Source organism: Littorina saxatilis, linkage group LG6 (genome assembly GCF_037325665.1).
Source record: "Littorina saxatilis isolate snail1 linkage group LG6, US_GU_Lsax_2.0, whole genome shotgun sequence".
In the NCBI taxonomy this organism is placed as follows: domain Eukaryota; kingdom Metazoa; phylum Mollusca; class Gastropoda; order Littorinimorpha; family Littorinidae; genus Littorina; species Littorina saxatilis.
Window position 1 is genome coordinate 48,558,191 of NC_090250.1, and position 15,101 is coordinate 48,573,291.

At 43.1% G+C, this 15,101-nt stretch overlaps 1 protein-coding gene and 2 long non-coding RNA genes across 4 annotated transcripts in view; all 3 read right to left on the minus strand.

Annotated features, from left to right (window-relative positions):
• LOC138969409 (uncharacterized) overlaps nt 1-15,101 on the minus strand; it is a 234,823-nt gene that overhangs the window by 168,489 nt on the left and 51,233 nt on the right. The gene's annotated exons all lie outside the window — the stretch shown is intronic.
• LOC138969404 (uncharacterized) lies at nt 779-1,714 on the minus strand. The gene is made up of 2 exons (XR_011456451.1): nt 1,327-1,714; nt 779-1,287 (listed from the first exon to the last, which is right to left on the minus strand). It is a non-coding gene; the product is annotated as an uncharacterized lncRNA (long non-coding RNA).
• On the minus strand, nt 7,022-15,063 carry LOC138969403 (uncharacterized). Of its 2 annotated transcripts, XM_070342197.1 has the most exons (7): nt 14,892-15,063; nt 12,182-14,463; nt 11,169-11,340; nt 10,582-10,745; nt 9,875-9,961; nt 8,644-8,758; nt 7,022-7,593 (listed from the first exon to the last, which is right to left on the minus strand). In XM_070342197.1, exons 2-7 carry the CDS (start codon nt 14,233-14,235, stop codon nt 7,495-7,497), a joined length of 2,691 nt encoding a protein of 896 aa, XP_070198298.1. In that variant the 5' UTR covers nt 14,236-14,463; nt 14,892-15,063; the 3' UTR covers nt 7,022-7,494. The 2 variants fall into 2 exon arrangements, with proteins under 2 accessions (XP_070198298.1, XP_070198299.1); XM_070342198.1 differs by lacking the exon at nt 14,892-15,063 and having other exon boundaries at nt 12,182-14,519.

The following is a 15,101-nucleotide window of genomic DNA, read 5'->3' on the forward strand; positions in this document are numbered from 1 at the left end:
GACTTATAACGTGCGCCACACACAAGACAGAAGTCGCAGCACACGCTTCATGTCTCACCCAGTCACATTATTCTGACACCGGACCAACCAGTCCTAGCACTAACCCCATAATGCCAGACGCCAGGCGGAGCAGCCACTAGATTGCATGCATAACTGTGAGGAATTAGGTTCACTTTCTCACCCCTCTTCCCTCATTCTTCCTCACAATCCAAACAACATTACACTTGCTGACACACACACACACACACACACACACACACACACACACACACACACTAACACACAGACACACACACTAACACACACACTAACACACACACACAGACACACAGACACACACACTAACACACACACACACAGACACACACACACAGACACATAAACACACACACACACAGAGACACACACACACAGACACACACACTAACACACACACACTAACACACACACACTAACACACACACACACACACTAACACACACACACACACACACATACACACACACACACATACACACACACGGCACAGACACAGACACACACACCGTCACACACAGACACACACACACAGACAGACACACACACACAGACACACAGAGACACACAGACACACACACACACACTAACACACTAACACACACACACACTAACACACACTAACACACACACTAACACACACACACACACACACACAGAGACACAGAAACACACACACAGACACACACACACTAACACACACACCAACCAACCAAACTAAGAAGAAAGATGGACCAGCATGAGCAAGAACTAAATGATACTTCTTTCATAAAACAGGAAAATCAATCTTCTTGCAGCTGGAGAATCAACGGTTCTTAGAGTATTGATCAAAATACCAAACAGGCAAAAACAAAACATGAAGCAAAATGCGATCACAGATCACAGGATAAATCACAGTTTTAAACATACAGTAAATGCAAAAGCAAAAATAAACATATTGCTGATGCAATGCAAATAATGATAAACCATGGCAAGCTTCATTAGCTTATTCTTCTTCTTCTAATCGGCTAAACTCCCCCGGGGATTACAGGCTTTTTTCCCCTGCCATTTAAACAGCCATACTCCTTTTTTCAGGGCAAGCATGAACATTCTCAATATTTGTGTGTTTCTATAACCCACTGAACTCTGACATACATTACAGGATCTTTCCCATGCGTGCTTGGTCTTGTGCTTGTGTGTACACACCAAGGGGGATAAGGCACTACCAGGTCTGCACATAAGTTGACCTGAGAGATCAGAAAAATCTCCAGCCTTAACCCACCAGCTGAAGAGATCAGAAAAATCTCCAGCCTTAACCCACCAGCTGAAGAGGGGATTTGAACACTCAACCATCCACATGGGAGGCTGACGTCTTAGTACCTAGGTAACTGCACCTGCCTGCTTCGTTAGCTTAAAGGAGATCATCATCCAGTGTTGATAGCATCAAAAAACCACGAGCGTAAACAACCTCTTGCTTGCTGATACAAAAGGTAAAACAGTCTACAAGTCTGGACTCATACACAAAGGTACAGCCTCCTGTCAGACAGACTCCAAACTGATAAGGACTGGGTGGCCGAGTGGTAACGCACTTGCGCTCGGAAGCGAGAGGTTGCGAGTTCGACCCTGGGTCAGGGCGTTAGCAATTTTCTCCCCCCTTTCCTAACCTAGGTGGTGGGTTCAAGTACTAGTCTTTCGGATGAGACGAAAAACCGAGGTCCCTTCGTGTACACTACATTGGAGTGTGCACGTTAAAGATCCCACGATTGACAAAAGGGTCTTTCCTGGCAAAATTGTATAGGCATAGATAAAAAATGTCCACCAAAATACCCGTGTGACTTGGAATAATAGGCCGTGAAAAGTAGGATATGCGCCGAAATGGCTGCGATCTGCTGGTCGATGTGAATGCGTGATGTATTGTGGAAAAAAAATTCCATCTCACACGGCATAAATAGATCCCTGCGCCTTGAGTCCGAGTCTGGAGATACGCGCGCGATATAAGACTTCATATAACATAACATACACAAGCAGGAGATAAAGCTAGTGCTTAAAGCTGGAATCGTACACAAAGGTACAGTTTCCTGTCAGACAGACTCCAAAAGGATACACAAGCAGGAGATAAGCTGGTGCATAAAGCTGAGGAATCTTACTAAGTCTGGAATTAATCAGCTTTTGGCTCATTCTCAGAAACAGGGTCCAGTTTCCATGTGCACACAAGGCATATTAATGTACAGACAGATTGTAGAAACACATAATACTGAAGCAGCCCGTAGTTGAAAAAGCTACGTAAAGGCTTGAAAGATACATGTATACAAGGCTACAGGAATTGCAAACATGATTTGGAAGTGTGTTCCACACAGTCAGTATTAGGTATCTAATGTTTCTTTCACCAATATATGTTACGGTCCTGATCTTTGTGATGCCTTTGTAAAGTAAAGGCAGTCCTCAATTGAACCGCACTTCAAAAAGTCTTTTGACTGAAAATTCAGTTCCAAAGTGTCCTGCAGCCAGCTTCGCAAAGTAGACTTCGTAAAGGAGACTTCCCAATGTAAACTTCACCAACAAGGCTTCCCAAAGAAAACTTCGCCAACAGAATTTGAGGCTTTAAGGATGTGCAGTCAAAAAGAACTTTTCAGCAGCTACATCAGACTTTTAATTTATAGTAAGCAAAGTAAGCAAGAGACATAGGGGATATAGCTCAGTTGGTAGCGCGCTGGATTTGTATTCAGTTGGCCGCTGTCAGCGTGAGTTCGATCCCAGGTTCGGCGGAAATTTATTTCACAGAGTCAACTTTGTGTGCAGACTCTCTTCGGTGTCCGAACCTCCCCCCGTGTACACTACATTGGGTGTGCACGTTAAAGATCCCACGATTGACAAAAGGGTCTTTCCTGGCAAAATTGCTTAGGCACAGTTAATAATTGTCTACCTATACCCGTGTGACTTGGAATAATAGGCCGTGAAAGGTAAATATGCGCCGAAATGGCTGCAATCTACTGGCCGTATAAAATTTCATCTCACACGGCATCACTGCAGAGCGCCTAGAACTGTACCCACGGAATATGCGCGATATAAGACTCATTGATTGATTGATTCTACACAACAGCGGTCACCATGCATCTAAACAAACGCAAGGTGGGTCCAGGTTGGACTGCATTGCCATTGTTGTTGTTTTTCAGAAACTAAAACTAATTTTTGGCTCACGTAAGTGTAGCCTATGCGATCGTAACTTTGTCTGTCTGTGCGTGCGTATGTGCGTATGTGCGTGCGTGCGTGCGTGTGTATGTCTGTGGTAGAAACTCTAACATTTGAAGACGTCACATTACATTGACGTCACATTATGACGTAAGAGGGTTAGACGTCACGCGAAGGAAGTACTGAAAGTCTCGGTCATTATTATTTTGAGCGGGCCGAGACTAGTTGGCAGTCGTGTCCCTGTAAGTAGGCTACATGCAGACAGACAGATCTAGATCTAGTGTCTCGCTTTCTTGCACAGTTTCACCTATGCTCTTTCTGTGTATGTGCGTGCGTGTGTGTGTGTGTTACTGTTTGTCGATTTCTTACGTGAGCCTTGATGGCTTCGCCTCTTGTCTTAAATTGATTCTAGTTTCACGAAGATTCCTCAGCTTTAATCAACCAAGAGCATGTATCACAACAACATGGAATGAAACCAACGCACAACATTATTATGACTTATATGCAATGGCAGCAGAGATTTGGTTCCTTTGTACTGGAAACTTGCATTCTCCCAGTAAGGTAATATATTGTACTACGTTGCAAGCCCCTGGAGCAATTTTTTGATTAGTGCTTTTGTGAACAAGAAACAATTAACAAGTGGCTCTATCCCATCTCCCCCCTTTCCCCGTCGCGATATAACCTTCGTGGTTGAAAACGACGTCAAACACCAAATAAAGAAAGAAAGAAAGAAAGAAAGAGATTTGGTTGATGGTTAGGCCAAAAAAAAAAATTTGTCTGTTTCTGGTCACCCGACCGACCCTAAATTTTGGCGCCGACCCTAAACTTTTTTTTTTCCAAACTCAAAATTTTATTTATTTTTTTGGTGGTAAAGGACAGGGTGAGAAAATGAACAACAAAAACGTGTGAAAACGAAAGTCCGCTGACGATTTGTAAATGTGTTGAGTGTCTTGTCTCTATGTATATAGTGAATCCAGTCTCTTTGCGCGATTTTTAAAGTTAGTTTTATTGGTCTACATTTGGGGTAAAAAAAAAATAAAAATTAAAATAAAAAATAAAAAAATCCCGACCTACCGACCCTATTTTTTTTAGCCATGTTACCAGAAACAGACAATTTTTTTTTTTTGGCCTTAACAGAAACATTCAGTCCCCGATCCTCTTTGTATTTTAGTTTCGTTGATCAGCAGATTATCTTGAGCATTTTCTTCAATCTACGCCTTTTTAGACTGGACTTCCAGGAGGTTTTGTAAATGCATCGTTCTAACTTTCAACACATGTAAATTTCACATTCATTCAAGCAGACCACCACCAAACTATATATACATGAAAATGTTTCATTTTAGAAAGACATGACTTTGCTATACTGGTGCCGTTTATAGACTGGGTTGCAACTTATGTGACTAGTTTTACTTCACGTCTTTTTCAGTCAAAGCAGCCTGAAAAGTTAAACTTCAAAATGCATTCTGCCCAAAATGCAGTTCGCAATCCCTCTAACAATAAAACAAAATCCAGATCCATTATGCTACGTACATGTAAATATCAATCACTTGCCATTTTGCAATTCTGTTCATACTTTTTGTTCGTTCAAGGTAGAATTGTAATGAGTTGCATTTTTGGCAAACAATCCCTTTTAGTTACATCTTCTATACTTACATGTACCACAGGCAACGCATATATCCACAAGTTGTCACTCTTCTGGGAAGATATCAGATAGCAATACATGTAAAATAATTTACGAGCTTTTTGTTTAGCTACCATTTCTACCCGTGGCACAGAACAGACTCCTCTAAATATCCACTTCTTCATACACTGGAAATTATGAAAATGTGTTTCCTCTTGTAAGTCTGCATTGCCAGTTCATGCCCACAAAACTACTATATCAGTATAGTTAGTCTAGTCTTCAGGCATCAGTATTTATCATCAAAGTTTTTCTGCCACAATCCCCTTTTACATACAGTGCATGCTGATCAGTCAACCTAACGTGAGGAAGTGCAAAAAACATAGATCCCCATCATTGTTTCTCTGATGACACACAGGTCTCTATTCCTCCACACCTCTAGGATGCTGAGCACTGTCAGGGATGGCCAAATCTCAATATTTGAACTCGCCAGTGGGGCCCAAGGACTGTTATGCCGGGGTGGAAGTAGAGATAAGCGCCTACTTCCCAAGAAATGCTCCATATGGCTTCGTGTCTCCAAACACCTCTGGCAGTCAAATCCAGCTCCTGGCCTTCACGTGGCGGGCCCTGTCTTCGACTAACAGGAGAAGGGATGCAGGCGGGTCCCTGGCGCCTTAAAACCAGCTGCTTCGGGCAGATGGGGCTCGTCAACCTTGGATGGTCGCTCATCTAGGAGAAGGACAACTCCGATTTCAAAACCCGCACTGCCTTGTGTGCGCCTTGGGAAAGGCAAAGGCTACGAGAAGGAAAACTTCGACAACAAACCCGGGTAGAGTGGACTCGACTGCCCAGCAAGGCAGCTACTCTTGGGGAGGAGGCAACCCTGAGTAAGAACCTCAACCACCGAAGACGGAAGACAGCAGCCAACTTCGCGTGGGAAGAAAATCGGCTGTCTACGCTTCCACGATAATATGATAATAAAGAAGAAGAAGAAGAACTCGCCAGTCAGGCAAGTAACTTCAAGAAAGTCTCAGCTCGGCAGAAATTTTGCTGGCCCGGTACAAACCACAGTTGATCTGCACTGTTTATATGGCTTTAAAACTCGATATTACAACCAAAAGGGTTGCATTTGTCAAGAATTTTCACTGGCCAGCCGGGCGAGCTGCCAGGCGGTTTCTACTAGCCCGGCGGATTTTTTACTCGCCCCTGGTGATCGGGCAGACGATTTATCCATCCCTGACTGTGAAAGAAATCTTCTCATGCTGCCGACTACTGCTGCATGGTAGGGTCAGATATACCTCAGTGGTCCTGCATGGCCTCACTATCATGAATGAAAAGCACCGTTCACTACAAACGACAATCCTCTCTCAGTTTCTAAATTAGCTGAGAATTGCCAGGTGAAAGATACACATCTTCTTTTGTCAGGAAACTCTCAGTCTCATGCAGTCACATTAACAAGAAGGGCAAAGCCCATACGACTCACATGCTTTACACATTTTTCCTTCCAAAATACATGTGACCTTGACCCAAGGTCAAGGTCATCCAAGGTCATGCAACACAAAGCTGTTAATTCAAGACATAGGAAGTACAATGGTGCTTATTGGCTCTTTCTACCATGAGATATGGTCACTTTTAGTGGTTCACTACCTTATTTTGGTCACATTTCATAAGGGTCAAAGTGACCTTGACCTTGATCATATGTGACCAAATGTGTCTCATGATGAAAGCATAACATGTGCCCCACATAATTTTTAAGTTTGAAACAGTTATCTTCCATAGTTCAGGGTCAAGGTCACTTCAAAATATGTATACAATCCAACTTTGAGGAGCTCCTGTGACCTTGACCTTGAAGCAAGGTAAACCAAACTGGTATCAAAAGATGGGGCTTACTTTGCCCTATATATCATATATAGGTGAGGTATTCAATCTCAAAAACTTCAGAGAAAATGTGAAAAATGTGAAAAATATCTGTTTTTTAGACAACATTTATGGCCCCTGCGACCTTGACCTTGAAGCAAGGTCAAGATGCTATGTATGTTTTTTTGGGCCTTGTCATCATACACCATCTTGCCAAATTTGGTACTGATAGACTGAATAGTGTCCAAGAAATATCCAACGTTAAAGTTTTCCGGACGGACGGACGGACGGACGACTCGGGTGAGTACATAGACTCACTTTTGCTTCGCATGTGAGTCAAAAACTGTATACTGCAGGCTTTTAGACAAGCAAATAAACGATAATGTAATTTGAAACAGTCCGGATGATGTGGGTCTCCATCTTTATTCGGATGGCACGGGTCGGGTACAACCCATGCTCTGCAATGAGGTGGTAAAAAGTGTATCCCTATTTTCGAATGGTGTGGGTCGTGTATGACCCACACTTTTTACGTTGAATCCTTCTTTGAAAGTATGGGTCATACACGACCCACATCATCTAGACTGTGTAGTGCAAAGCGTGATTCGGTGAAGATTGAGCATGTCCACTACCACAGTAATTAAACAAGAATCTTTCCACGATAGTCTATGCCAATGACAAAGTTAGGCTTCCTGGGACACAGATCAAACTGGCGAATTTTCAAAGCAACTCTAGTGAACAAAGATCGCTCCACAACAGTTGAGGATGAAAAATGTAGCTGTACTCCCTTGTTAGAATGTCCACAAAACTGCTGACTTTCACTGCTGACACCTGTGAATGAAGACCTCTCCGTAATAGTTGAGGATGACCAGGTCATGTTTCTCCCTCACCGCTTCTTCAATCACAGGGTCCACTACCTGAAAAGTAAAAAGTAAAAATAGCATATGTATAAGCTTTGCTCGTTGTGCTCCATTTGTTAATTTGATTGTATGCAGCATTGTTATCTGTAATTTTCTTAATAAAATTGTTTCAACCAAAAGTAAAAAGCTTCATTTTATTACTACAAGTTTACATAGCACATTGTTTAATTTCAGACTCTATTTCTAGAACCTACACTGAGTTTCAAGTAAATCTGCTTCACATCTTTAAGCAGGGACTATATATGGATGACAAATGTATAGAGATGGTTCTTGCGATTCTTATTTTCTTTCTGCTGGACTTGTCCAACCAATTGTGCAGTGTAAATTCATGGTTTGAAAACACCAATTAAAATAAATCACTTCCCAAAACAAGAAACATTTATTTCAACCACAACATCACTGTCGTATCTGTGGTTAGCTCAATGTTGTTCTATGTCGTGTTTTATGTTTGTTGTCATATACACACCACAAACACATTTTTCTGTTGAGAAAATAAAGTTGTCTATTTCTATTTCTAAATGCTGCAGACTCAAAAAGCTATCAGTTTTAGAATCTTGTGTAAACAGTGTTTACTTCATTCTACGTGTGAGGCTTTTCCTGCTTTCACTGTTAGTGAGTGTTTGTGCCAGCGAAAACACCTGCAAAGAAACATTCTCTCTTCCACAACCATTATTGAAAAACAAGAAAACATGCAAGAATTCTTGTTATTTGATCAAATTTCAGTTTGCTGTTTGAAAATCTCTGAGCAGATAAAAGAAATTTTTTTGGCTATCTTGTGGTTATTTTTTTTCTTGTCTCGTGTCCAACTGTTTTCTTTTTTATCCCGGACACTGTAATTTTTCTTCTTAAAAGTTAAAAGAACCTTAATTCTTCTCATACTGCAAGCCTATTTTCGTTCAAATTCCAAGCAGCAGGCATTTCTACAAGAAGTATTTCAGTACAATGGACCATCTCCCACCCACCCCCTTGTCATTGTAAAAGGGGAGTTCCACTGTTTGTTAAATCATGTCTTAATGACAGTACGCACATGCCATGTAACATGCATACCTCATTGCACTGTTCAAAGGTGATGTAGGTGAGATGCTTCATGTTGCGTACAGCCACTGGCAGCCACGCCCCCTCCAGTCTGTGCAGGCCTGTCAGGTACAGCTTCTCCATTTTCCTGTGTAGCAGTCCTTGTTTTAACACTTATTGTTTAACATAGACCGCAGTGACTGCGTTGCTTTTATACTTACATGCACAGACAAATATTGAAATGTTTACATCCTAAAAATATGATGCACAGACAAAGAGAGAGAGAAACTCTCTCTCTCTCTCTCTCTCTCTCTCTCTCTCTCTCCCCCTTCTCTCTCTCTCTCTCCCTCTCTCTCTCTCTCTCTCTCTCTCTCTCTCTCTCTCTCTCTCTCTCTCTCTCTCTCTCTCTCTCTCTCTCTCTCTCTCTCTCACACAAGCACACATGCATACCCCATCCCACCCCACACACAGACTGACAGATCCACACACACACACACACACACACACACACACACACACACACACACACACACACACACACACACATGTAAACATGTGCATGTATACCGTATTTTCCAGGTCATGAGGCGCGACTTTTTTCCTCGAGTTTGACCCCTGTGCCTTGTATAACGAAGCGCCTAATACGTGTATGAAATACGAACAAACACAAATTTGGGAAATAATCATGGGGAACAAAACGTGACAAGAACTCACCTCCATCTCGAATACCGGTAGTCGTTTTTTTAAATTCCGTGAGCACCTGTTTACACAACTCACACTGATCGTCACATTTCTCGGCAGTTTGATTTCATGACACAAACGACACAGTCACACAGCAACCATGCCGAAGACGAAGCGACTTGCTTACGATGCAGAATACAAGTTGAAAGCGATCGTACTTGCTGAGGGAAAAGGACAAAGGACTTTGCCTAAGTTGAGGTGACTGAAATTTCTAGCAACAGGTACTAGGATCCCGGACGAGCCCCCAACTTTTTCAATTTTGGTGCGCCCTATCGGCCCCCTGCGCCCAATGGGTGACTGGATTACAATTTTTTTTTTTAAAGAAGGGGGTGTAACCCGGAAAATACGGTAACTGTGAGGAATTGTGTTCATTTTTTCACCCCTCCTTCTTTCCTCACAATCCCAAAAACATTACACTTGCTGACACACACACACACACACACACACACACGCGCACACACACGCACACACACACACTCACACACCCACACACAGACACACACACACATGCATACACACTTACCAGCAGTGCTGGGCCACAGCTTCTACTCCTCTATCCGTGACAAGCCAGCACCATGCCAAGTTCAAAGTCTTGACGCTGCGGCCACAACTGAAAGGCAACAACACATTGTAGCTAACAAACTGAGAACTTCATTTTGCTTCATCGTGTGTCTACCAAGCACAAAGGGATAAAATATATTAACCCGCTGTTGCCCTCCGGTACATAGTATAGTAGCTCACACGATTCCAGAAGGTAAGATTTCATTCAGTTTCTGATGTAAGTTCACATACTCTATCCGAAATTTCTGAGCAACCAGTAATAAATTAGATTTGCTTACCTTCTAAAATGAACGAGGACTGAGACTCATAGATTTGATGAAGTAGACATACTGTTCAGACTTTTAACACACTTTCCAGCGTTTTATCATCTGCTTCAGAAACACTGTGAAACAGTAAACAAAAAATAAAAACATCTTTAATGATCTCAAAAAACCCAGGTCCTAAAAAGGATGGAGTCTTGAAATGGAGGTAAATTAACAAAGGTAATGAACCGACAATCTGAAAAAGCAAGGTCTTAACAGGGGGAAGTCTTCAATAAGGCGGTGGGGGGGGGGGGAGGGGGGGGGGGGTAATAAAAGGGGTACTTCACCGTACAACAGAAAGAAAACAATATGCTTGCAAGACGTCTGCCTTTATAATAAATGATGCACAATGGGGTGAGTGTCTCACCACTGTGCGATGGCCTGCACCCCCTGGTCATTCAGCTGCTGACACTCCGTCAGGTCAAGATAGGCGAGGTTCTGCATGACCGATGACGTGAAACACTCCGTCACAGCAAACGCACTCAGACCCAAACCCTTGCGTAACACCAGCTTCTCCAGCTGCTTCAGACGCTGTAACACAGTGAAGCACCCAGTCAGACTACTGAGAAATGTGACCCTTCAAACTCTGACATGGATTACAGGATCTTTTCCGTGCACTTGGTCTTGTGCTTTCGTGTACTCACGAAGGGGGATAAGGCCTTAGCAGGTCTGCACATAAGTTGACCTGGGAGATCGGAAAAATCTCCACTCTTAACCCACAAGGCGCAGCGGGGATTCAAACCCACGATCTTCCGCTTGGCCATTGCACCCGTCTAAGAGTCGTGATTGTAACCAAAGGTGTAACTTTGAACTGAAGGTGCTACCAAAATCGTAAAAAAGCACATAATAAAGTTACCCAGCTCACAGCAAAGTCTCAAACTCAGGGCTTGAAAACCATGAATACATGCAGAAGAAAAGGATTGAACAAAGAAAAAAGTGAGGTCAGCGTCTTACCAGCAGATGTCTGACAGACCGGTCAGAGAGGTCATCACAGAAGGAAACAGATAGAGTGTGGAGACGCTGACAGCCGCACACAGCCTCCATGGTGCTATCACTCAAGTCGTTTCCATCCAACTCCAGCGATTCCAACGTATCTTGGTACGTGGAGGCGAGCTGTCGTACCACCCTGTAAAGTAAACATATTCCTAGAATCATCTCAGAAAAGTCAGCATTGACGTTGTTTTAAGGCCCAAAAAAAAAGTTGTGTTTCTGGTCACCCGACCCTACCTAGTTTTTTCCCGCCGACCCTAGACTTTTTTTTATTGCATTTGTAAAAAAAAAAATAAAAAAAAAATAAAAAAGTGTCAAAACGAAAGTAACAGACCGCAGACGACACAAGGGGGATAACCCCGCATCCCTTTTGTCTCATTTGTTTTGTAATGTGTTGTCTTTCTCTTTGTATAGTAAGTTCGGACTCTTTGTGTCACTGTATAGTTATTTTCTACCCTGACCAAAACAAAAAAACAAAACAAAATCCCTACCTACCTACCCTATTTTTTGTAGCCATGTTACCAGAAACATACAACTTTTTTTGTGTGGCCTTATCCAATGTGACATCTATTTCACCTCTTACTGAATCTTCCCTGGTAACTAAACCTCTTCTGAAGCTCACCTGCATATATATCTGAGAAAAATATTGTGATTGCTTCATTTTTGTTACTTTAATTTTTCAACACAGAAATCTATCACATGACTGTAAATGTTGAAATATACATGTATATATGAAGTTAAAAAAAGGGCATTCTTTATAATCAAGCTGAAGCTTATGTCAAAACAAAGTCCTTTCGATGTAACTAAACATTTGAATTCAATTCATAAACTATTTTAATAAATTTCATTAAAAAAAGTATGACTAAAGCAATAGCATGAAAGGTTGAGTGGAATGCTAAGTTCCGAAAAAGATTAACAACAAAAACAGGAGGACACAGCCCAAGTTATATCCCACCCACAATAAAAATTAAGCTCACTCGTCAGAAATCCAAGAGATGCCGTCAATGTTGAGGTGGGTGATGCCTGTCATGTGCTTCATCAACAGCGTCAGACTTTCGTCAGTCAGCGAGCAGTGGGAGAAGTTGAGCTGCCGGAGCTGGCATCCTGAAGTCTTAGCCAGAGTCAGCATCATCTCGTTGTTCGCGTTACGACAACCCTCAACATTGAGGAAACACAGCTTGGGGCAGTTCATCAGGATCAGATACAGCATGTCGCTGTTGAAATCATCCACAAAGCCTACGTCCAGGTACGTCAGCTCGGGACAGTTGACAGACACGGCCGCCACGTCGTCCAAGGTGAGATTGTCCATGGCAGAGATGTCCAACCAGCGGATGGCGCCTGGGATGCGGAGAACAATCTGCTGCAGCTGATATCCGGTGGATCTCCACCTGGAGCAGTCCAGCTTTCTCCACAAAGTGCTGTCGTACGCCAGGCGGTGCCAACGCTTGCACACCCTGGTCACGTGACGGCACAGGTCCTCCTGAGCCAGGAAAGAGAAGATGTTGAGAAACACTTCATCCGGTACGTCCTCCATACTGACCGAGCAGACTGTGGGGGTGACACTGTCCAGGTGTTTCAGCTCAACGCCTCCATCACTGTGTCCATGTGCTTGAGAAAGGGCTTCTGAGTCAACACTGTCAGCATGTTCAGGGTCAGTGCCCATAACACTGAGTCCTTGACAAGGTGCATCTGACGACAGGAGAGATTCCTTGTCTTTTCTGGACTCTGCTTCCAGTGAGCTTGTGGACCAGGTCTGGTGACCTCCATTGGAGGCCAGCCTTGGACTTGTTTCACGTGAACTTGCTCGTATAGTCTGCAAGCTTGATGCCAGATTGATTTCACTGGCTGGGAGACTCTCGATGTCTTTGAGAGAACCCTGCTCAAGGGAAAAGTCAGACTCCACCTGGCCAAACAAGTCAGTGGTCAGTGTTCTGCTACTGGCTCCTAAAAAAATGTCAGATGGAACAGATGAAACTTTTAGCAAGTGATCATCTGTGGAACTCGGTTTCAGGATGATCTCTGACTGTGTCAGCTCAAACGGGAGGCTTTCAATGCCGTAAAGTGAACATGGCTCAGACAGGACACATGACTGAGTCATTCTCTCCGCACCATTATCAGTGGAATTTGGCTCAAGGGTTAATCGTGACAGTGCAGGGCTAAGAATGTCACCTGTCTCTGATAGTGGGTTTGAAGGACATTGTTGTTCTTCCATTTTCCCATCTGAGCATGCTTCCACACATGCACTGTTACCATTACTTTGAGAAGGCCTCAAAGGAAGCATTTTCTTTGCAAATATCGGTCTAGTACTCTTGCAAACTTTGCTTTTTTCGCTATCTCTGACTGCTTGCACAGAATGGGTTACATGCTTCTCATCAGACGCAATATTTTGGTTTTCATCCACACAAAATGAAACTGGTCCATGCAAAGAAGAAGAAAATTGGTGAACATCATCTGCTTCACAGGACAGCACAGGGTTCATTGAGTCTGCTACATCTCCGACTGAATCAACGGCAGACGCTGTGTCAACAAAAGTCTGCTGAACAGCTTTGCAGACAGAACGAAAATCCGAAGAGTTCGCAATGGATGGGCATCTATAAGGCAAACTGTTCTTCTGTTTATCAGACAGAGGTGTTTGTAAGTTGTGGTTGTCAGGCAAAGATGTGTGTATCTTGTGGTCATCAGACAAACATGTTTGTATTTCAGCGCATGGTGCAGTCACGGAACAAGACTGCATCTCAGGACAAGTACAGGCCTCTTGGTTTGACAGATTTATGCAAGCCGCTATCAACAAGCCTTTCTTTGCTTCTCTAATTGGACTGTCTTCAGTTGCACCAGATGGTGAACCTCTAGGTCCCTTAGAGCATGTACCTTCAAAACCACAAGGATTTTGAACTGCTACATCACCTTGATTCACACTATGTGTCCCTTTACTCCTTGAATACTCTGCGCTGACAGGGATGCTTGCTGCTGTCTCAGAGTCACATGTTATTTCTGTTCCCTCCCAGTTGGCATGGCAATCTGAGGGCATCATATTATGTAAAGGGCTTCTTTCTCATTTGAATTTTGATGAGATATACAAAACCTGAAGACTTTCTGGACTAAAATCACTGTCAAAGCACCGTTACATTTCATTGTCAAAAGCGATGAAGATGTTTCAGTCAAGTACTGAAGTAGAAACGTTTAGATGATGGCTTGCGAGATGTATAGTTCCTCAACCGCTAGAATTTCTGGGCCAGTCAGTGTCCTACTCCTTGCTGTCCTGCAAAAAAAAATAAAATAAACAATTATCAATAAACACACCAATGCACACATATACACACACAGTGACATACACACACACACACACAGTGACACACACACACACACACACACACACACACACACACACACACACACACCACACAGTGTCTGGCATAAGAAGGAAACACTCAACAGTCAAAATCGAAGGCAAGCTTTACAGAGTGTAAAAAATTCATCTCTCTCTCTCTCTATCTATCTCTCTCTCTCTCTCTCTCTCTCTCTCTCTCTCTCTCTCTCTCTCTCTCTCAGGCACTCGAAATCTAAGACAAAGTGGGTAGAGGTTTTTTACACACAGTGCATTGAATTGTACTTCTCAGCATCTGTGCCTGTGGACTGTTGTTATTGATTTTCGTCTCGAACGCAATATTCTTTCCCAGCGTTTGTTACCTGGAAGAATACGAGGAGTTGCGTTTCAGATGAATGTCGGATTCCATTGAACGGGCACGCCGCCAAGAGCCTGATACCCTCCTGATAATCATGGTGCAACATTACACCTCAAAAATACCAGAACATACCGACATACATCACAAGTCGATGCCAAAACGGGATGTGTGTCCCATGGGAGGCCACTCCCGTCTGTCTCCCCTTGCCTCACAT

What these genes read in the sequence shown, in the direction of transcription:
- LOC138969403 (XM_070342197.1), bottom strand. Translation starts at nt 14,235, where the DNA reads ATGATGCCCTCAGATTGCCATGCCAACTGGGAGGGAACAGAAATAACA. An exon ending in ATCTCTTGGATTTCTGACGA is followed by an intron (nt 11,341 to 12,181) that starts GTGAGCTTAATT and finishes TTTACTTTACAG; the next exon opens with GGTGGTACGACAGCTCGCCT. An exon ending in GGTCTGTCAGACATCTGCTG is followed by an intron (nt 10,746 to 11,168) that starts GTAAGACGCTGA and finishes ACTGTGTTACAG; the next exon opens with CGTCTGAAGCAGCTGGAGAA.